This window comes from Lissotriton vulgaris, chromosome 3_1, assembly GCF_964263255.1.
Source record: "Lissotriton vulgaris chromosome 3_1, aLisVul1.2, whole genome shotgun sequence".
Classification (NCBI taxonomy): Eukaryota; Metazoa; Chordata; class Amphibia; order Caudata; family Salamandridae; genus Lissotriton; species Lissotriton vulgaris.
The window spans coordinates 341,434,407-341,458,074 of NC_141689.1; the positions used below are offsets into that span (position 1 = coordinate 341,434,407).

At 46.7% G+C, this 23,668-nt stretch overlaps 1 protein-coding gene across 1 annotated transcript in view; it reads left to right on the forward strand.

The window, feature by feature from the left end:
* Window positions 1-23,668, forward strand: part of WDR70 (WD repeat domain 70) — a 1,742,574-nt gene that overhangs the window by 320,171 nt on the left and 1,398,735 nt on the right. Inside the window, exon 5 of the mRNA XM_086960548.1 lies at window positions 148-207. Coding sequence (XP_086816674.1) covers window positions 148-207 — 60 coding nt within the window. The remainder of the gene's footprint in view (window positions 1-147; window positions 208-23,668) is intronic.

Here is a 23,668-nt window from a genome sequence, read left to right on the forward strand (position 1 = left end):
AAAAAGAATATAGCAGAGATTTTTAGCGGTTCAATATTTGTATAGTATTTATATTAGCCATGCGGGGATTTGGCTGGGATATAAATGTGTTGTATTGTGTTTTTAACTGGTGTTGTCTCTTCTAATTATTCATGGCGGTTTTTGCAGGATCCTGTCAAGAGAATTCCTGACTCTCATGAAATTACTCTCCAGCATGGATCCAAAACCGTAAGTAGCAATTTGTCAGTGGCGGCTGGCAGGGAACGGAGGTGGTGAACGGGGACACACAAAAAAACACTTACTATTGCTGGCTACCGTCTCTCAGCTTTCTTTAACGTTTGTATTATTCTCATATAACCTACAATATAACAATAGCAGCCCAGTTACCAATCAGTTCTGCAGTTATAGACACACTAGCATGAAACCAGTTATGTAGTTAACACAGGAATGGGGCCTGAACCCAAAATATGACCTAGTCACCTTCCGACACACAACAGTGATAATCCAGATACACCAGCATAGGTGGGTCAGTAAGGTGGCCGGAGTTTCCAGGGGTGATGAGGATCGAGTGTAAGAAGTGTCATCTAGCGATTGTGCCTGGTATGTTTTTAAATGTGTCCATATGTCCATGGGCCTAGCTCTATTTGGCTGCAGAGGCCGGCATTAAGATTAGAGATGTTAGCACTCCTAAGCCATCCAGTGTCTCCTCCCCAGCCAGTGAAGGGCAAGTTCCCTCTTGCCCGCATTAAAAGTCCCACCACTAGTCACTAGGGGAAACCCTTGTTGGGTAGCTGTGCGCCTTATAAGCTTAACAAATAAAGAAATAAAATTGTGTGGGTTTTGGTATCCTGGCTAAGTAACCTTGCCTCGTGCTTCTGGTGCATTGGTGATCATCCCCACACCACTGGAGCCTGCACTTCTAGAATCTCACTCTAGTATGTTGCAATGCCAGTCACCACAAGTCCACTCGAGGTGGAAGAAATCCACCTGGGGCTGATGACAGCAGGGACATTCACGTGACCTTGAGCTATGGAGTTTGTGTAACTTGACAGAAGTGTAATATAATCTCTGAAAGAACTTTAAATGGATGAGCTGATGTTTATTATTTATGGTCATTGTTTCCAATTGAGCACTGCAGTGTGACCATTTGCAAACATCCCATGAATCTCCTAGATTTTTCCCATTGGGCTGTTGCCAATATGGGGCTTATCGTACGTATACCCATAGAATAGCAGCTCTGCTATTGAGTGCCGATCATACATAAGTATAGCAAAAGCAGATCTACTGACATTGCTGCTAATGTTCCTGTACTGTTTGTTGATAAGTGCCCCAGCACCAGAAATCCTTACAGTGATTACTAACTTCTGCTCTACAGTTGCTGAATTGCTTTTGAATTATTCAGCTTAGTCTATAAAGCGGATAATGTTGCTAAATTCTTCTCTAGAATGCTTGAGTGACATTCATATATCATAAAATAGATAACTAGATGAAACACAGAGCATCAACTACCCATGCTTTCTGCTAAATTAACTTATGGTAATACTGATGGAATGTACAATAGAGAACCTTGACAGATGTAGCATGTTAGTACTTCACCCTATGGGCACTCTAAGAACAAGCCCACTGTCAACACTGCTCAAGTCTGCAGTTAGGTGTGCTTTGTATGTTGAGGTTAGCCACAATCACTAGGCCAGGAGATGTATTTCAACACTGCTTGGTGCCACTCACAGAAGACATTCAGTGGACTAATGTGAACTACATGGTGGTGTTGCCCAGAAGCTGGAATCTACCAGAACATTACTACCAATGCTGCTTCTCCCATAAGACGCAGGGCAGGAGCTGCGTCTGTGTGTACCAAAAGGGGGAGCGAGAGGGTTCTTTTCCTTCTAAACAAAAATGTTACTAAATTATAGAAGGATATAAATACATTCTGTCACAAAAAAGTCTGTCCCTATGTAACAAAGGAGCACTATTTCCAGCAAGGTCAACGAAGAGTACAACCAGGCACACAAACGAAAATACCACGCTAATTTAAGTGGTCCTTGAGCTCCGATGAAAGGACTTGTGGAAACGAGAAAACTGGCTATCCTCCAAAAGTCTTCCATCCGCAGATGGGCCTCGTTTTTTCTTCATTCATGTACTGGGCAAATATTTTTGACAAGTTCCAAACTATGAATGCATCACCCGCAAATAACAGCCCTTCTTAGGAAGAGGAAGGAACAGAGATTAGACTCCCTCCCTTCCTCTCCAAGCCCACCAATATCAACTGCGGAGTACCCCAAGGATCATCGCTCAGCCCTACGCTTTTCAACATCTACATGGGCTCAGCATAGTCTCATACTACAATGACACCGAGCTCATCTTCTCACTCACGAAGAACCCCAAAGACACTAGGCTCTGCTTCCATGAAGGAATGAAGGATATCGCAGCCTAGATGAAAGACAGCGGCTTGAAGCTCAACTCAGAGAAAACCGAGGTACTCCTCCTCGGACCCTGCACCTCCACCTGGGACAATGCCTGGTGGCCCTGCGCCTTCGGAATTCCACCCACCCCTACAGACCACGCACGTAACCTCAGCATCATCCCAGACTCATCTCTCTCAATGAACCGTCAGACAAACGCCGTCGCTTCCACCAGTTTCAACTGCCTGCGCATTGTCCGCAAGACCTTCAAATGTATCTCCCCTGACTGCAGAAGGATCGTCACCCATGCGCTCATAACCAGCAGACTGGACTACGGCAGCGCTGTATACGCCGGAATCAACAGAATTCTTCCACACAAACTTCAAACCATCCAGAACACCGCAGCCAGACTAGTCCTCCGGACACAACGGCACGAACACATGACCCAACACCTACGAGACCTCCACTGACTCTCCGTCGAGAAGAGGGTCACTTTCAAACTCCTCACCAACGCCTACAAATCGCTCAACAACATCGGACCCAAGTACCTCAACGAGAAAGTCTCCTTCCATGTACCCAAGAGGAACCTCCGCTCCGCCAACCTTGCCCTGGCAGAGGTCTCTTTTATCCGCAGAAACAGAGCAGGAGGGAGAGCCTTCTCCAACATCGCTGCCAAGACCTGGAACAAGCTCCTAGTGAACATCAGATGCTCCCCGACCCTGCACACATTCAGGAAGGACCTCAAGACCTGGCTGTTCGACTGAGTTGGAGCTGTGCCGCCCGCGCCTTCAGAGCAAATATATTGGGCAAAGATTGTACAAGCAACCCTCTGAATAGAATAAAAGCAATGATTTTTGAGGCTGAATGTGCTGGTTGGATCACTAAACTTGAGGCATATTTCCTGATAAAAATGAACCCAAGATCTCTTACTACTACATTATTTGTGACTTCTTCTTAAGACCATATCTTGAGAAAAAAAACATCTTTGTAGAAGATACTAAGGACATACTGAACATCTTGAAATGTATAGAATTGAATAGCTCAATTGATTTGTTGACCATGTTAGGCACTTTATACCGGCATGCCACTTAGTAATTGAGAAACTTCTCAGGGAACATGCAGCTCCCAATCATTTCCAGTGCAACAATTGACCTAAAATATTTGTTTTCAGTTTGAACGAAAACTATACCACGTAATCCAGGGCACTTCTACGGGAAGCATCTTTTCTGCCTGGTCTTTCATGCCGGTACATGCACATATTTGAGACAAAATATATCTACTAAGAAGATAATCCGTAGAAGACGTCAATATAACTTTTCTGACTGTTTATTGATGACATATTGATAATTTTTAAAGGCAATAAGGCTCAACTGGATAATTTTATTGAATGGCCAAATAAGAAAGATCTCTTTCTGAAGTCGACAGACAGAATTATCCTTTTTGGATTTGAGGATTATAGGCAGCAAGAGAAACTAGCAGTTGAGTCAATAAACCGCCCTATCCCCTCCAACCCCCTCTGCTGCAGCCGCAGCCTCCAAACCCTCCTAAGCTGCCCGTTTATCATCATGGGCACCAGGTGGGCGACCGGAATCATCATCACCTGCCCCACTGGCAGTCCGTAACATCAGACAGGTGGGTTCTGCAGATTGTCAGGAGGGCTACTCTCGCCCCTTCGAGACTACTACTCCCTCCTTGCTACCTACGTACGGCAGGCTAACGAGTGATCACCTATCTCTTTTCCACCAGGAAGTGACAACACTTTTGGCCAAAGGAGTCATAGAGAGAGTGCCCATACCAGAAGTAGGTTGTGGTTGCTCTTCTCGCTACTTTCTGGTGCTCAAGAAGGATGGAGGCCTTCTTCATATACTCAACTTGCACACTCTCAATTTTTTCATTAAGAGGGAGAAGTTCAAAAAGCTTACTCTTGCTCAGGTATTGTCAGCCCTGGACCTGTGAACTGAATGGAAGCCCAGGACTTGCAGAACACATATTTCCACATTCCCATCCTGCCTGCCCACAGGCATTACCTGTGGTTCACGGTGGGCAACAAGCACTTTCAGTTCGCTGTGCTCCCCTTTGTCCTCACCAGCACCTCTCAGGTGTTTTCCAAGATGGTGGCTGTGCTTGCAGCTTATCTGCGTCAGTTAGGGGTGCCTGTCTTTCCCTATCTTTACTAGCTGTTGAAGGCGGGCTGTTGTCTCCCGCGGACCTCTTGTATTTTTTGGGGTTCACTATTAAGGTGCCGAAGTCACTCCTGACTCAGTCTTAGACGCTCCCTTTCCTCTGAACTGTTCTGGCCACGATGTCGTTTCAGGCCTATCCTCCTGATCGGTGAGTTCAGTATATTCAGGCTATGATACCAATGTTTTACCTCTATCCTGGATTTTGATGAGGCTGACTCTGAGGCTGCTGGGCCTCATGGCCTCCTGCATCCTTCTGGTCACACACGCCTGTTGGTATATTCTTGCTCTGCAGTTCCAGTGGGCGCAGCATCAGGGGAATCTCTCTAGGATCTTGCTGGGAACTGTAAAGGACCTGCAGTGTTGGCTTACGAACTGTGATTGGGTCAGCGGCAGACCTCCCTCTCTTCTTCCTTAGCCAAGTCTGGCTTTAGTGACAGATGTGTTACATCTGGGATGGGATGGCCATCTGGGAGAAGTGAAGATCAGAGGACTCTGGTCTCCAGAGGAGTCAGGACTTCACATTAACATGTTGGAGCTCCCAGCGATCCAGTTGGCATAGATGCCTTCTACCCTTCATCCAGGAAAGGCTAGTGCAAGTGTTCATGGACAACACCACCTCCATGTGGTACTAAAACAAACAGGGTGGGTCGTGTTGTGGACCCTTTGTACTGTCTGCGATCTTCCTTTTAGGAATGGATTGATTTCAGCTGCTCTATAGCTGTGTTTTTATCCCCTACTGGGCCAGAAGTGTTACTAGCACAGAGTGGCTGACTGTATCAAATGCCACAGACAGATCAAGTGGAATGAGCACCGCTGAACCTCTCTCAACCACCATACACCTGACATCGTCCGTGGCTGCCACCAAAACTGACTCCGTGCTGTCACCACTTCTGAGCCTAGGTTGAATCTGGTCTAATAGTGTGCTTCTCTATCACTACTGTTGACTCCAAATTCAAATAATTTTAACAGGAAAGGATAGTAAAGGAACTAAGCAATAGTTTTTTACCTTACTTGGATTTTCAGATTTCTTTTTAATGAGCAGAATTATTTTAGCTTTTTTTCAAATGCTGGGGAAAGTGCCAGATTCAATAATTAAATTGAAAATAGGAGTTAGTAACTTAGCAATTATTTCCGGGACCAGTTGGAGAATACGGGAAGACAGGAGTCAACTGATGAACCTGACTTAATTGTGAGAATCCAATTCAAAGTTTGCTGCTCCGTCGAAGGAGAGAAATTCTTTAATAGAATAACGAGCCCCAATAGCCTCTTGGGGCATAAGTTGAAAATTACTTTAAAGCTCAGCACTGACCAACTGTTCGAGATAACACCAGTTTATCATCAACTTCTACGCTCCCAAACGCCACCTCCGTTCAGCCAGCCGCGCACTCGCCACCGTCCCACGCTTCTGTAGAGCGACAACAGGAGGAAGGTCCTTCTCCTACCTGGCCGCCAAGACCTGGAACTCCCTCCAGGCCGACCTGCGCCTGACCCAAGACCACCTCTCCTTCAGGAAGAAGCTCAAGACCTGGCTGTTTGAGCAGTAACGCCCCCCCCCCCCTTAGCGCCTTGAGACCCAACGGGTAAGTAGTGCGCTCTATAAATGTCCTTGATTGATTGATTGATTAAAATGCTCTATCCCTCCTGTGCATGAGAGAGAATATCTATAACCCGAGTCCCGCAATTTTTCCTCCCCTCCCCCTTTCGTCTTTGCTTTACTGTGCTATACAATTTCCCGTATGTGTATTTTTTTTTGTTCTCTGTGTCTTTTGGCTTTTTTTCTTAACTTTTCAGTGTTTGCCCAATCCTTGGTTATTCGTGTCTTTTCAAGGTACAGAGTTTAGTATTTTCCACTAAATATGTATGATTTCTTAGGTTAGCAGAAGAACTCATGTATTCCCTGGCGAAGATCAACAATAAATCTTCAATCTGGATGACGCTGTAGAGGTAATAATGTGGTCAAGAACAGATGAAATGTCTGTTTAGAAGAGCTGAGGATTAAAACTTCTTGCCATATACAATCAATCTAATCGTTTTGGGCTACATGTACGAAGCATTTTTGAGGTCGCAAATGACCTTTATTAAAATGCAACGGACCACTGCCTACGCTTAAAAAAATGAAACTTTCAACTTTAATTTGTTTCCTTTTTAAACATATCCTGTTTTCCTTTAAGGAAAACGAACTGCATCTAAAAAAAAAAAAAGATTGCTTTTAGTTAAAAGCTATCTCAGACATGGTGGTCTGCTGACTTCAGCAGGCCATCATCCCTGTGATGGCTGTGATACCTAATGGGTCGTACCTACCTCATTAATATTCATGAGGTAGGTCTTTTTACACTCCACTATGAATTGCTAATGAAACTCAAAAGAGTTTCATACACCTGGAATAACTATTTCCTAATTGCGATTCGCAGGGAATCGCTATTCGGATGTCACTATTCCTAATCATCGTACATCTGGCCCTTAGTTTTTGTTTTATCTTGTGTCTGTTTACTTAAAATTTCATAACATGATTCATAGAAAAATAAATGAGCACAAAACAAACTGCCACCTGGAATAGTTTAGTAGGAAGTCACTTATCTGGGCAGTGATGCTATTGCCCCCGGTAACGCTAATGTAGTCCATACTAAGCGCCCTGCTCATCTACTATGAATTTTATCGAAGTCACAGAATTCAGCAGCTAGAATCCTATTCTGGTTCAAGAAAGCTCATATCCTAAAACTGGTTAAGATCCGCATCAGGCAATTGATTTTTATTAGAATATTTCGCCTAACCCACAGACCTGTATGTCAACACTTAACTGACACATATTTAAGTGATACAGAGAATCCCTTTGTCTACAGACAGCATCAGGTTGAATACTGAGAAGTACAAAAGATCCGTGTCGGGCGGAAAACTATTGAGACCCAGGGGCTATCCTTCTGGCATACACAGGCTGGAGATCATTTGGGTACATTTAGAAGACAACTTAAGACTTGTCAGTTTAAAAATGGGTTGTGATAGATTCTAGTCGAGTTAAGCTAGACGTGGGAAGGTTGTGCCCCAGATATTAAAGCAACGATAGGCATGTATAGTGCACAACAAACAAATCACACATACGGTTATGTAGGAGTGGTAAAGTGAGACAGTAGATTACAATACCAGTACTAGAGTTTTAGTAGATTTCGCTGTCAAGGTGGTGTTGCACGTCCATATAATATGCGGAGGTGACCTCTAAAAAAGTATTGAGATTGGTTATGGCTCTTTGGTCCAGGGTCAGGGCCTTTTAATTTGGGGGTTAAAAGGGGAGTGACCCTAACATAGCAATGGCAGAGTGAATTCTGGGAGTGAAGGGGCAGAAATGTGTTGTAGAGCTTGGTGATGGACTGTTGGGTACTGCAGAAGACTGTGTTCTCCATTGATGTAGGTGGTGGCAAGAATGTGAACTTGCATAGTGACACTTTGTACTTTAAAGGATAGTCTCGCTGGTGCCTCGAGGGCACTGTGAGATCAAAGTGAGGTTGGCTGAGTAGTTTTATATCCGAGGACACATCTCAAGGACTTAGTAAAAGTAGGGAGAAGAAGACCAGTGAGAGTGGTCCATCTCTCCCATGATTGTTGGTATTCTTATTGCCATTTTTCTTGCACTGGCATGCCCCCACTTTTTGCTGAACTGCTGATGTGCTTTGACTGAGTGTGCCCTGGGCTCTTGCCAACCAGGTATCCAGGGCCTGTGTTCCTTCCCTAATACTGTGTTGAAACTAAACCCCAATTGGCATCTGTGGCCATCTATCAGGTATATGGTACCCTAGGTACCCTGGGCATGGTGAACAGAGAAGACCCCTAAGGGCTGCAGCACTTATTGTGCCACCCTTAGGGGCCCTGTACCCTGACACCCACACACTGCCTTTGCAGGCTGAGTGTCTAGGTACAGAACTAAACAAAGAGTCGACATGGCACACATCCCTGTGTGCCATGCCCACAAGACCCACCGCCCTGGCATACCTCAGTCACCCCTCTAGCTGGGTGCCCTATGCCAGAGGTGTGGGCACAGGTGCATGTGCCCTGTGCACCTACAGTACCCAGGGCCATTCCTGAGCACTGTAAGTGCAGTGATGCCATTAAGAGTATATGGTGCTGGGAGGTTGTCATTACGAACTCCACAGCACCATAATGGCTCCACTGAAGACTGACAAGTTTATTATCAAACTTCTCAGCACATTAAACCCACACTGATGCCGGTGTGGGATTTCATGTAAAATGCACCAGAGGGCATCTTAGAGATGCTCCCTGAAATCCTAACCTACAACCCACGTCTGGTCTGAGAGGCTGCCTAGGCTGCCACCCAGCAGACATGTTGCTTGACCCCTGGGTGGAGAGCCCCCTGCTCTACTGGGCCTGCAACAATAATGCACATCCTGGGCGAGGTGCTAGGTCTCCTCCCCCCAGGATGGGCAGGGGGAAGCTTCAAAGGCCTGCCGCCCTTGTGAGCTTTTCCAGACCACTTGTTGTACTCAGCAACTGGCCACCACCAGTTCTGACCCCCACTTTGGTGGGAAGACTGGCGGAAAACCCTACGTCAGGAAGGGGGCTGTGCCAGCCTCTGCCAACCCCGCCCCTCAAGTGGGAGAGGCGAGGTGAAGCACAACCCCGGGCTCCGGCCATCTTCAAGATGGCCGGAGCTGTTAGGCTCCTGCCTCCCCCCTACAGGAGAGAAGCAGGCTAGGGGGTGTACCCACCTGAGGACAGGGACCTATTGGTTCCTGCCCTTGCCCTACCTGTAACGCCCCTAAATTCAGTATTTAGGGGCACCCTGAACCTTCCTTCCTCAGATCCCGATAAGAAAAGAAAATCAAAAAGAAGACCCGCCGTGCAGCTGCTAACAGGACGACACCGACTGACTTGGCCCTAGCCTTACCGGCCTGTCGATCCTGGAACCTGCTCCTGCTTAATCCCGCAACTCCTGAGGACAGCAACCTTGGACAACCCGGAGGACCTGCCTGCCTTGACCCTCTAACAGACTGGGGCTCCCTGAGCAAAGGCTCTGCTCCAACAGCAATACCCCTGGTGCCAGCCAGGAACCGCAAATCCAGCCTACTCTGCACCCGCCAAGCTCGGCCCGTGCCAGAGTGATCCAAGACCACCAGGACGTCCCCCCGGCAACTGGGACCCAAAGTCCAGTGCCCAAAGACCCTCCTCGACGACCCAGATGACGCCTGCAGCCTCAGAACCAGGGACCCCCAACCGCGACCAGCTGAGGGTAAGCTTTCCCCGACACCAAAAGACACCCCTGCACCCGGCACCCTACGGTCCCCTGTGCCTTCCTTTGCGGTACCTACCTCTTCTCCAGGATCCCAACTTACCTCTTGAAGTGGTGGTCGCACTTGAAGAATCTCCACCCCCGAGCCTGCAGCCTTTGTTCCCTTTTTAACTTTTCCATTGGCTAACATTGAGCGCCCGACGGCTCAAAAGCACCCTGCACCCAGCCACCCGAGTGCTGCCGGAAGTGCACCTACTACCCTACTCTACTTCCCCACTTGCCCTGAGTAAGTGACCAGGAGCTCAGATCCCACAGCTGCGTGGCCTGCTTGCTTGCAGCCACCAACCGAAGGCCCCCTACCCTCCATTGGATTGCATTGTGCCTACTCTCTCTGCACCCGGCTTTCCCTGTGCCGCTGAGGGTGCAACTACTGTACCTTCCCAACCCTGGGAGACCCCTGAGTCTATGCTCAGAACCTTAACTTCACCAGTCGAGTACTCATCTGGAAACCAATAACTAATTTTCCTGCCATTAGATAACATTGACTGTTTTGACTCGAAAAATCTTCTAAGTGTGAAGTTTTGAAACTCTAAAATATTCCTATAAAATCAGCCGAGTAACGAATTTAGAATTACTCACCTGGAGTCAGGAGAGGAGCCAGTACTGTACCTCTCAGCCCAGTACTGAACCGGAAAAGTAATTAGAACTGTACTTACCCATAACCTGAATTTTCTTCCATCGGAAACCATTGACTGCTTTTCTATGAAATTTCTTCTGTCTACTTTTGAAAATTGCAAATATGCCTTAAAAATCGCACCAACTACTAAAATGTAAATACTTACTTGTCTTAGGTGGAGACCCCAGTACTGAACCTAGGAGTCCAGTCCTGGATTACAAAAGTAACGAGAACCTACTTTACCTGTGACTTGAATTTCCTTCCATAGGATAACATTGCTAGTTTTTCACTGAAAAGTTTCTAAGTGTCAACTTTTAAAATACCTTTATATTTTTAAAAAATCATTGCAATAACCAAAACGTTTTTACTAAACTGTTTTCAGCTTAGACCCCAGGACTGAATCTAGGATACAGGCCTGGAGTTACAAAAGTAATATATAAAGTAATCAACTGCATTTATGTAGAAAAATCCATTGAGCTCAATGTTAAATTGTGTTTAGAATTATGTTGCCTACTGCACCCCTGTACCTATTGTGTTTACAAAGTTTATTACATTTCTGCAAAGCAATTATCTGAGAACACTCATATTGAGAAAAGTATATTTTGATACCTGTTTGTTCTAAAAATAAAGCAACTATAGATTTTGATATAAAAACAATTGGCCTAGAGTTCAGTCCTTGAGTGTGTGAAACCTTTTGCTAACTGAGTGTGTACAACAAATGCTTTACACTGTCCTCTGGTACTGCCTTACTGCTCGACCAAGCTACCACTTTGGAGAGTAAGGTCAGCCCTGACTTTAACCTCTGTTATACCTCTGGGGTTTGTGGCCTCTATACACACTGTCCCTTACTTTGGTCCAGTATACATAGAGCCACTTTCTCACACCTTGTTACTTTTTGTGATGAATAAGCATGATGTTTATTTGCACAACAGTGGTCAAAAATGTAAGCGATTAAAATTCAAGTCCGAAAAGGGAACTGTAAGGCCTCATAAACTACTGCTGATATTGATGCCTCTTCGGATCCTTATTTCTGAACTGTGACTAAATCATGCAATTTTCGTCTGAAACCACTTTGGCGAATTTTCCCTTCTGAGCCTTTCCTCTCAGAGGATGGTTGCTAATGCATGTATCCGATCACAGTAGTTGGACTACAATAGATCTGCTTACCGAGGATTACCCAAAAAAGTCCACACCAATTACAAAAATTTCAAATGTCCGCAATCCTGCTGCTGTTCAACCTTAAACAGTTTGATCATGTAAATCCTTATCTTGACCAGTGTAGTTGCGTTCCCATCAATAAATGTGCCCAGTTTAAGACTGCATGCCTGATGCACAAGGCAATTTACGGCCTTTCCTATTAGAAAAAAATGTATAAAACAAAATATCCCCTCATCACCAATTGAGATCCTCCCCTACCCCAGCCTTCATATTTATACATTCTAAACTTTATAATTGTTAAGGTAGGTCACTCAAGGTATTAGTACCAGGCCTTTGGTATTATCGGCTGGTCTCTATTCAGTTGGAATGCTTACATTCTTCAAATACCTTAAAACTTGGTTATACACTCAGTGATGATGTGTACTGGTCATGTTTTTTATCCGTTTCATCTATATTGGCTCCAAGAGACTTTTTAAATGAACCATAGTGCACTTTATTAAAACAAAAAGCCCCAAAATAAAATAATTAAACCGTTTAACACCTCAATTTTCTAAAGCAGTATTCCTAGGGTAAAACAAGTATTTGGATTTTTGAAAAATACGTAGCTCCTGCTGTTCCGGTATGGTTAATCGGGCTATGAAACTGTTACAATCGATGCCAAAGCTGAAAAAGCAAACAGTAATGACATACAACCATAAGTAGGCCAAAGTAGATCACCTCATTTTAAAACCATGACACAATGCCGTTTACGCCTGTCAACCAAAAATATGTAAGGTCGGGGATGAGGGAACCCAGAAGTCTGCTCGGCTGTACAGTTTCAACATTTGATGGCAAGTTATGCGCTTATAGATTCATTACTATTCATGCATGCATGCATGCATTCTTTGCCTTCTGTTTTCTGAGCTTTGTGCTTTTTTCTTCCTTTCATTTTTGATTCGCTACCTTCGAAAGGACTGGAGTCCATTTATGGGTTTCTGTGCTATAATTTTGTTTTCGTAGGAAATCAAAAACATAATTTATATTTTGTTTAGTTGAGCATTGCTGTCACATCTTTTAGATGAATAGCGCGTAAGGGGATTTTGTGTGCCTAATCTATATCAAACTTTTTACTTAGAGACCAGTTTATGAATTTAATATAGATTAAACGTGTACCCAAGGATCCCCACTCACAGGACATGTTTGATACGATTTCACCCAGAAAGGAGTAAAATAACACTTTCTTTTTTCAAAACAGTTCAGATGTTGTTTTTCTTTTTCTTTTTCTTTTTTTATAAATACGTTATTAACTTTTTCTTAATTACATTACAAGAACATCGTTGAGCAGCGAAACGTAGTAACATTTCCAATGTAGCAGCAGCACAAGACATGAACGACAGAGGTCGACAATCAGATAGTTGCATCATACTCTTATACATTCTGTGGGCCACTTACGGTAACACACGTGCACCCCCCAGGGGGGATCATTGTGAGTCAGAGAGTGAGAGCCCATAGTGTGCAAGCCATGGCTTCCATATTTTCTTCCAAAATTTTGGGCAACGCCATACTTAATTTTTCGTCTTTTCCCCCAACATATACATATCCATGCTGTTTTTCCATTCTGTCAGAGATGGTATCACTGTTGCCGCCCACGCCATGGCCAAGTCGCGTTTTGCCACCACTAATCCCAATTGAAGCAGAGTCAACTTGGGTTTGGGGAGATCAATTTCAGTAGATATTCCCAGCAGAACAAACTGAGGGTTAAGAGGAATCATCCCACCCAGAACAAGTCCAGTTCCTCTAACAGGATGTTCCAGTATCTCTGAATCTGAGAGCATTCCCACACTGTGTGAAAGAATGTACCAGCCAACGCTCTACAGCGCAGACAATCTGGTGTTTCTACCTTGTCACAGTACGATCTATGCAGAAATTTAAATTGAATCAGCCGGAGCCTAGAACTGATGGCCACCTCTCGGGGATGCATCACCGCCATTTCCCAGACCAGGTCTTCCATATCACCCAACTCTGATACCCATTTAGCCCACAGCTTTTGTAAAGTGTCTGGCTTGTTATTAATGAGCGTCCTATATGTCCAGGAAACAGCCTTTTCTACTAGCTCCCCCGTCATGAGTTGTCCCTCTAGCGGTGCATATTCGAGAATGTCAGTGGTGTCTACATGTTGCGCTTGCCACGCGAGGGCCAGCTGTATATAATTGAGATTTATTCATATTCTATTTGACCTGAAGATGCGAAAACGTAACCAGCTCTTTACGGTATAATATGTCTTTAAGGTGCTATATACCTAGTAAGTCCCATTGCTGGAGTCGGTTATCCACCCAGAGCAGGGTTTCCTTAGTGATTCGACCATCCCACTTAATTTGTCTCTCAGCCTGCTTCCAGGCTGCTATTACAATCCGTGTCGCAGTCAGGAGTTGGGCAGTTCGTCTACCCCCATATAAGTGTATATGGGCGCTTGGTAAACTGAGTACGTTCAAGTACGTATGTGGGGTGATCCCTCTCCACATGTTGCCCTTCATTCACAATAACTATTTGTGCCGCCCAGTAGTATGCCCTAAGGTCAGGCAGGGATATACCCCGATTGTACTGATTGCGTTGTAACATCGCCAGCGCTATCCTCGGTGGCTTCTCTCCCCAGAGAAATGTACGGAGCAGATCATCAATTTTGTTAAACACCTCATTCGGTATGAGTTGGTAGGTGTTTTGCAACACATACAAAAATTTGGGGAGCACTATCATCTTATATAGTGCTGCCCTACCAAGCAGCGTGTGACGAGGAGGGCCAGCACGAACACAAAAATAGAAATGCTATGAGCATAGGGACAAAAGATATACCCGTCTCACCTCTATTCCCACAGCAACCCGAGAACTGAAACCGGGCAGAAACAAACCTCTTCCGCCCGGAGGAGGAACCAGCACCCTGTTTCTTTAACTGGGCCGAGTTGACGGAAAGCCCCGCCCATTGGAACGTCACAGAGCCGGACCTGGTAAAACCCGGAAGCAAGGGCAAGACAGCGTGTCCTACACCCGGAGAAGAACGCGAAGATGGGGAAGTCGCCGAGGTTCCGAAAAGACTGCTGAAGGAGGAAGATACCGGAGAGGATCCCGGCCGACCTGCGACAGAGCCAGGAGGCCAACGATACGGCGCCTCGTCCAGCCACGCTTCTGGGGAAGCGTGGCTCACCCAGGTACGGGCGCGCATCTCGGGCTGGGTGGGGAGGAAGGTTTGTAAACCCCCGTAATTGCACCGGCCAATCATCCCACACACTTCCCCCTTCCCGAGCACTGCCAGCACAGAATTCTTGCGTACTTGTGTTCTTCTTGGTTGTGTGTCGGGCACCGTTTGACTCTTCACTCCCCCTCCCTTACACAGAATATTGCAGGACCCCAGACTGACTCCAAGTCTTTTTGTCTTTTCATTTCCAAATATTCCTGAGCGGCATCTGACTCTGTGAGCACGATGGAGTGGAAGAAACGCGGAAAATCTCTGCTGAGTGGGCGCCTTTCCCCCGACAAGGAGCAAGAAAACACTCTTCCTTATTATAGATCCAGCCCCAGGCGAAAACAACTCTTAAAACCAATAAAAGCTGTGTTACCACCACTACAAGTCATTGAGAGTTCCTCCATCCCACTTACACAGTGTTAATGGCAGAGTTTTCCACCTTTCAACATCCGCTCGAAAATCCCTAAGCACCCTGTGAAGATTCCGATCCAGCGCCATATTCGTTTTAGTTGTAACATAGATCCCAAGGTATCTTATACCGTCTCGTGCTATCTGAAGTTGGCTTGGGCAGACTATATGGCCACTGCCCTCACCTACAGGATACAGATAAGATTTCCCCCAGTTAATTTTGTATCCCGCATGCATTCCATATGTCTCACGCAGCCCATTATTGCGGGAGTGTCGTCTCCGGGTTCGTGACATACAATAATATGTCGTCCCCATATAAAGATATGCGGATATGCGTTCGTCAGTCTCTGCTTCTTCTCCACTCCTAAATCCTGTAATGTCGGGGTGCAGTCTGATCACACAGGCAAGTGGCTCCAACACCAGAGCAAACAGCAAGGGCGACAGCGGGCAGCCCTGCCTATCAGATGTTGTTTTTCAGGACCTACTGAGACTCGAAACTTCACATGGACAAGGTTTAACCGTGTATGTGCTACCTTAAGCAAGTAATGCCATTGGTTTCTGAGGTGTCCTTCTCACAGTTCTTCATTGCTTCTTCAGTTCTTCCTTAACTTGTGATTCTGCCTCTCTTTTGCCTCATAAATCCTATACTATTTTGCCCTTCCGCGGGTTTGAGTAGGTACATTTCCTGCTGTCCTGAGCAACAAGTATTTGCATAGGGAATAACAGTGTCACTCTTGCTACAAGTTTATGAAATGCTTTTGTAGATAGCTCTGTTTTGCTTTCTTTTGCCTGTTGACTGATATCTAAAAATGAGAAGAGCTGCATACTTTCAAAAATAAGGCTGCACAGTACTGTTCGATGCATTTATGAAACTCTTACTGCATAGTATTGCTTTACTATAGTGGTGAACATCTTTCCTTTAGTTCTCAAATCATCTGACGATTGTCTACGTTCTTTTGTGTTTTGAAACACTTTCATTGGCTTCACTTAAATTCAAGTCTAGAGCTGTGGACATTGAAGCTGGGGAACCGGGTTTGAGTCTGGGCAGGGACGCTCAACATCCTGTGAATCTGGGCAAAATCACTTTATCTCCCTGCGCCCAACAAAAATGAATGTGTAACGAAACTGGTGCTCATGTAAAGCCCTCGGATACCGAATATCTTCAGGTCTAGTTTGCGCTAAATAAAACTCTATTAAAAAGAAATTTAAAAAAGTCGGTGCTGTAAGTGGTTCTCTCAATCTTACCGTCTTCATGACCACATTCTTGGAAAAAGAAGTGGATTTATGGGAATTACGGATTGATAACTCGCCAGGAGATTAGTGTTGCTTACACCTGAAAATATGGATTGTCTATTGACTCTAGGATCGTTATGTGGGGCCATTTGCCCTCTTTGGGGTTGCCTCGAAGTATGTTATTAGATTTTTTCCAAATTTAATTTGAGCTCCGAAAGGTAGCTCTAGTAGCATCTGTAGGGCGAAAGCTCCTATTGCAAATATTTTTGGATTTTTAGGTATGGGATCATAGACAAATTAACTGTTCTTTTTCACTCCTCATGTGTAGTACATATTTAACTACTTTTCTGCACGTCCTATTTCCTTAACAGTAATGTCACATAGCAATTCTTAAATGCCTCTAAGTGCTGGGATCACTTGTACTTTTATTTGACAAAGTTGATGCTTTCCCTAGTATGCACCATCCGTCCTAGGGTGTCCACCTCCCCAGAACAACCCAAGGATGATTTGGGCAATGTCACCCTCCCAAATCTGTATAATCTACTATCCCATCACCAAGCCTGTCATTACATTGTTGCAGGAAACCTTTCTAATGACCTGAAACTTTGGTAGTACACACAGGAAACCGCTTTTGAAAAACATTGTGGGTAGGTGAACCTGATAGCATGAGTGACTGTTTGGTAATGTCTCTGTTCTCCCTGCTCATGGATTTATATGTGTAGGAAGCTGGCTCTGTATATTCTATACCAAAGTAGGGTATAGTGTGCACAGAGTCCAGTCGCAACCCTAAAGGTAGGCAGAGGCTAAAGTAGATAATACTGTACTGTCTTTTTGTGGTAATGTGGGCGAGCAGTAAGGCTTTATCAGGGGGTAGTGTTAAGCATTTATTGTACACTCTCAGGCAAGAAATGATTTCACACACTCTCTGATCAATTTGTTTTGTATAAAAATATTATTTAGTTGGATTTTATTTCTAGAACCAAGTCAGGCCTGGTGCAGGTAAGAGAAAAAATAATTTGCCGGAATAATATAGTTGAAATCAGTTGTATGTACTTGATTTGAATACAGATAGGCCGCCCATTTTCACCAGCCAAAATCTATGAATTACAAAATCACCTTTACAAGAGGATCTAAGAGAACGAGTTGGGTGATAAGCTTGGACAAGTTCCTGTAGGTATGCGGGAACTGTGCCTTGTTTGAACTTAAATATATAGCAGAGGGCTTTAAAAAGACTTCACTTGGAGAGGGAAAGCATTAGAAAGTAGGGTCAGTAACATGCCCTCTGGCACGACCAGCTGGTGAAGGTTTAGCAGGAGTTTGAAATGAGCGATACCCATTTAAATATATTGGTTCAAGTTCCCATGTCTCTTGTGAACATGCAATGTCTTTAGATATATCAGTAGGGACAACCAATCAACATTTGATCTTTTTTTGGTTATAACCAGCAATATTCCATGTCATTACCATAGCAGACCCAGAAGTATTCTCTTGTTGCGTCGGTGTCAGGGACAGATTCAGACTACCTATATGTATACTTATTTGTTCTTGCAAAATTACAGCTGGGGTCGTAGTCATAAATGATCCATTTAACAATTGAATATCGCCATCACCCTTCACTATAGGGCTCTGCTCAACCAATCAATCGCACATAGGCATGCCTTCCAGTGCAGCAAACCTATTACTACAAGTTAAAGGTGAAACCAAGGAGCAAGAGACTGATTTGACTGAGAATAAAAAGGGTTCCGAGCATTGAGGGATATAGGCCGAGGAGGTTGAGGTGAGTAATAAGGTTTATAAAAGAAAACGAGTGGGAGGGCACAGATTTCAGAATAGTGCAATGGAGTGCTCTGTAACATAGTTAATAGCACCACCACTATATGTTGATTATCAAAATTGAGTACAATGCAATCACCCTATATATTCTTAGGAGCTCTTCCTACACAGTTAATCCTCCTAGCCATAATATGTGTTTGCACATTAGAGTTTGTACCTATTCAAATGGATAACCAAATCTGAAACTTATGAATGAGCTGTTCAGCAGATTCTGCTAACTTTGTCTTGAATTCAGAAGTTATGACATATGGACAGGCTGCTGAAGGAAGATCTAGCCTTTCCTTAGGTTTCTCAACTACTACTTGCCGGTGTGAAGCCCCTCCTCCCCCAGCTGGGTGCCATACCTCCAACCTCTAAAAGGGAAGGGATAGTGGACTGATTAGCATGAGGGTGGGTATTTATAGCCCCATTAGAACCTTTTGGCCCAATATTAAGTCTGGTAGTGCCAGGGGGGGCGTGTAGTGCCAGGAGGTAGTGCCACAAGGCAGCGGATTCCTGAGCTCCTCCGCGGCCGCCCTTCTCCCACATATATCCTGCCCTTAGTTCTGGGTCCCCGACCCCGGACGATACTCCCCTGAACCCTGTGCCCTTGCTGAACGGGGGGGGGGGGGGGGGGGCACGACAAATTGAGCCCCGAGAGCGGTGTGGCAGTACTTTCGGAGACACCCTAGGTGGCCGGGTGGTGTGCTCCCAAAATGGCAGCTGGAGTTTCGAGGATGGACGCCTGACTAGGGCTTCCCACAGCGTGCAACACGGCCCCTGGAGCTCTGGGAGGTGAGTGGAGGGTGTGAGACCCGTGTTACCGTAGCCAGGACAGGTGGAGAGCTTGCGTTGAGGCCCTGTGCGATCCGGTGCGGAGACAGCTGGAGACCTGCCTGGCCCCAAGATGGCGGCGCCCTCGTGGTGCCAAGGCGACATCTGAAGAGGTACCGACTGCGGAGTGCAAGAACCAGGGAGGCGGCAGATCACGGGCTGGGACTGTGCCTGAGCAAGCTCTGTTAGCGCTGCAGAAAGGAGGGTGCCCTTGACCCGGGAGCTGCCGAGGTGGGCAGACGAGCGCGAGCCCCATTATAGCCTGGCCCCATGTATGGGTCCGGGGATCCTGGACAGTACCCCTTAAGCCACGTGCACTTGTGGAGCGGAGGCATGCCAGGTCCTGCACCCCATGCGCGGCGTGGGAGAACCTTCTGACATGCACGAGATGACCGAGTGGCGCGATCCCAAAATGGCGACCGGCATCGCGAAGATGGGCGCCTGACGAGGGGCTTTGTTCTGAGTGCGAGGGGCTCCCTGGAGTTTTGCAATTAATAAAGGAACTTCGTACTACTCTACACTGCCTGCGGAGATTCGTTACTGAGGCGAGAGGAGAGAGCGAGGCCTGCATCGGCGCATCCGTGATAGGCGGGGTGCCTGTGGTGCGGCCCAGAGAGACTCTACTAGGGGATACTTTGGGGTCTGCCTATCCCCATGATGGCGACGACCTGCTGGTGCCGGGGTGCCATTTGATGGAACACCAACAGCAGACTATCAGTCTCCGGGGGGTGTCAGTATACTGGCTGGGACTGCGATACAGTGAACCCTGCTGGCGCTGAAGGAGGGGAGGTGCCCTTGACCCGGGAGTTAGTGGAGCGGACAGGCAGAGGGGACCCTGGCTCGTGGAATAGTTCTGCACCCCGACGGACTTCTCTAAATAAGACCCCTCTGCATTACTTGGCCACTGTGTTGAGATAGAGGAGTTGGGGAGTGACGAGCGGTGAGTGGTCATCGCCTTAAGTCTACAAGCCTGGTGGGACCGCGGCTGGAGGGAGAAGACCAGTGACCCCGGTGGTGAGTCCTGAGGCAGGGATTTGAGATAGACATAACGCGGAACAACGCAAGATATCGTTGCTGAGGGTCACTGCTTACAAGCGCCCTAACATTGAAGGGTGGCCCTGCCTGACCTGTACTGACTACCGCAAGTGTACATTTGGTCCTGGAGCTGGGTGATGGAACTAGCCGCTAGTTCACGCACCCAAGATGGTCAGGGGGAACAGGAAGAAGGGCTTTGAGGCGCTAAGACTTGATGATCCGGGGCACTCCATGGAAGATGAAGACGCGGCGACTGGGCCTGGCGGTTCTGCGCAATCACGGGACCCTTCTCTGAGTGACATCATGCAAGCCATCGAAGCCTCGAGGGAGGCTTTGGAGAAAAGAATGGACTCCATAGGCTCTGACTTATCTCTCCTGAAAGATGACCACAGAAAACTGAAAGAACGTGTGGCGAATACTGAGACGGCCATGAAAGACATTCCAGATGAGGTTGATGCCCTGAAGAAGTCGTTGACTGAGGTGGTGCAGAGAGTCCGTGTGTTGGAGATTCGAGCAGAGGACAGTGAAGCGGTTAAACTGAAATTACGGGCGCTGCAACTCCCTTATGCAATGCTGTTCCCGGCCCGATTGAGAGTCACTGCTGAAGGATCCACGCACTTTTTCCTCACTCCACTGGCAGTCTGCAACTGGATAGAGGCCCGCGGGGAGACTGGTGGGCGCGCATCTGCTTCGACCTCACCTCGTTGTCGTTCCCCCATTGTGACGCCGACGCAACGACCCAGCTCCCCTGCAGGTTGGCGGCAAGAACGAGACAAGGCTTTGTTGGCAGTGGCGGCCATCAGCCAGGGAGACATCAGCCCATCCAGCAATATGTCGGACCGCTCAAGGAGTTGTGATTAGAGCCCTGGTTCCAGCAGTGTCCATGGGCTATCTGAGGCGGACTTACCAGTAGTCACTCCACAAGCAGCGGACGGAATGTTTGGCTGATGGGACTATAAGGACATTAAGGCAGCCTATGTGAGGTACTGTGGATATGTGATCGGCCTTGGGGCGTCAGTCATAGAGGGGGCGGGAGGTTATTACGGATGCTCTGTGGTGCTATCATGGGGACCTGGTACATGGAGATGAACTCTTGGGAGGGGGAGGTGGGAGGGGGACTTCCGGACCTCTTGGGTCGACATTCCAAATAGCCTGACCTGAATTAGACGTTATGAGTATGAGTATTATTTTCTTGGTTTGGATGGGGATGCCACGTTGGACGCCTGTCGTGGGGAGGGGGAGTTGGGGAGGTTTTGCTTGCTTTGTTTATGGGGTATGGTTCGAGGGGCCTGGGCGTGTCGGGGAGGAAATTGGGGTGGAATGTCAAGTAGTCCAATGTCTGCAATGGGACCCGCATTAGGTTACACATGTCTCACGTGGAATGTTAGGGGTATGCACACTATGCATTGGCGCCACAAGATAAACTCCTATTTAGTAAGAAGAGGTGTTCATATCGCCTTCGTGCAGGAGACACACCTCTTGGCAAAGAAAGGGAAAGCTCTACAGCGCAGGTGGAGGGGCCAAGTTTATCACACTGTTTTCTCGGCCTATGCCAGGGGGGTCCTAATATGGATACGGGCGGGGGTTCAATTTCAGTGTACGACACAACTGGTTGACCCAGAGGGCAAATATGTAGTGGTACGGGGGAAATTAGAGGGTAGGGATTTAACGATGGGATGTTTGTATGCCTCAAATGTAGAGCAGCCCACTTTCTTTTCCTCGTTGTCCCGTAAATTGGCTTCAGTTCTGGTGGGCCCATTGCTCCTTGGAGGAGATTTTAATTGTGTCACAGATATTGCCATGGACCGCTCACACCCCCCATTACCGAATGCACCGGCAGGTAAGCTGCCGGTTGCGCGATCTACCTGGCAAAGACAATGGGGTTTGGTTGACACCTGGAGGGCTCAGCACTCAACAGATAGGGACTATTCCTTTTTCTCTGCCCTCCACGAATTGCATGTCGTATAGATGCATTCCTCTGCTCCCCTGATGTGCATGGAGAGATATGCACTAGTGAGTATCTCACTTGCACGGTCTACGACCATAACCCGCTGATGGCCCAGATGAAGTGGTCGCGACGGCGCCCCAGAATCCCTACCTGGAGATTGCGCCCGGAGGTGCTTGAAGATCAGGTTTTCAGGACCACTATAGCCTCAAGTATAGAAAATTACTTACAGATTAATGAAGGGTCTGCTGGGTCGGCCACAATTGAGTGGGATGCCTTTAAAACGGTAGTGCGAGGGAGCTGCATTGCAGCGGTATCGGGCTCGGAAGGCCTTACTACAAGACATCCAATGAGAAGATGAGAGGTTACGCACCCAGGAGAAAGAGCGGCCAGAACGCCCGGATAAACAAGAAGCCTTATTGGAGGCTAGGGAGGCAGCCACGGCAACGGTAGAACGCCTCCGATGTTTTGACTACAAGTCCTATCTTACACGGGCGCACTTGGAGCGAGATAAAACGGGAGCCCTCCTGGCCTGGCTGGCCAACCCGGCTCGCCGTGGCTCAGTTATATTGGAACTCAAAGATCATTCAGGCGCGGCCCGTTTTGATCAACAAGGAATAAACGAGCTGTTTTTTGATGTTTACACCGAGCTCTACCGCAGCAGGGTGCTGCCGTCAGAGGACGAACTACAGAGCTTCATGGGGGATTTGCACTTACCGGAATTGGAGGAGGAGGATGCGAAATTGCTGGGTGGAAACATAGAGGTGAGGGTAGCCGTTAAAAGTATGGCAAGGAATAAAACACCAGGCTCGGATGGCTTCCCGGTGGAGTTTTATCTCACTTACATTGACCTCCTAGCGCCCCCGCTGGCGCGGTTATACAACGAGGCTAAGAGACTGGGCAGGTTACCAGACTCTACCAGGGAGGCGATCATTATTCCTTTATTAAAACCAGGCAAGCAGCCCTGGGATAGGTCGGCATATCGCCCGTTGTCTATGCTCAACCTGGATTATAAAATCTTGAGTAAAATTCTGTCGATGCGGTTGCTCCCCACATGTCCACACTAATTCATGTAGATCAATCCGGGTTCATCCCTGCCTGCAACACCGCTCTTAATATATGAAGACTCCTGTATATTTTGGAGGCTGACACCCATGAAGTGGATGAAGCTGCGGTGTTTGCTGTCGACATTGAGAAAGCTTTCGATAGCTTGGAGTGGACCTACCTCTTTCATGTTATGCGTAGGATGTGGTTGGGTCCACAGTTTGTGAATTGGACGGCTCTACTATATAAGGACGTGTAGCAGGGATTCCATTCTCCTATAGAACTGTGCATAGAGATTTGGAACCTCAGTGAATTAGGATGGCCCAAAACTCACCTTAGTACCCAAAATCCCCTTACCGAGCTAGCTACAGTGTCTCATTGGTCATAACAAACTCCCAATGTTTAGACAAACCAGAACATGATCTTAGAATACCTCAGGTCACGTGGAACACATAGACACTCTTTCGTTATATAATCATTTCAAACCAGAACATGGAGTAAATGAG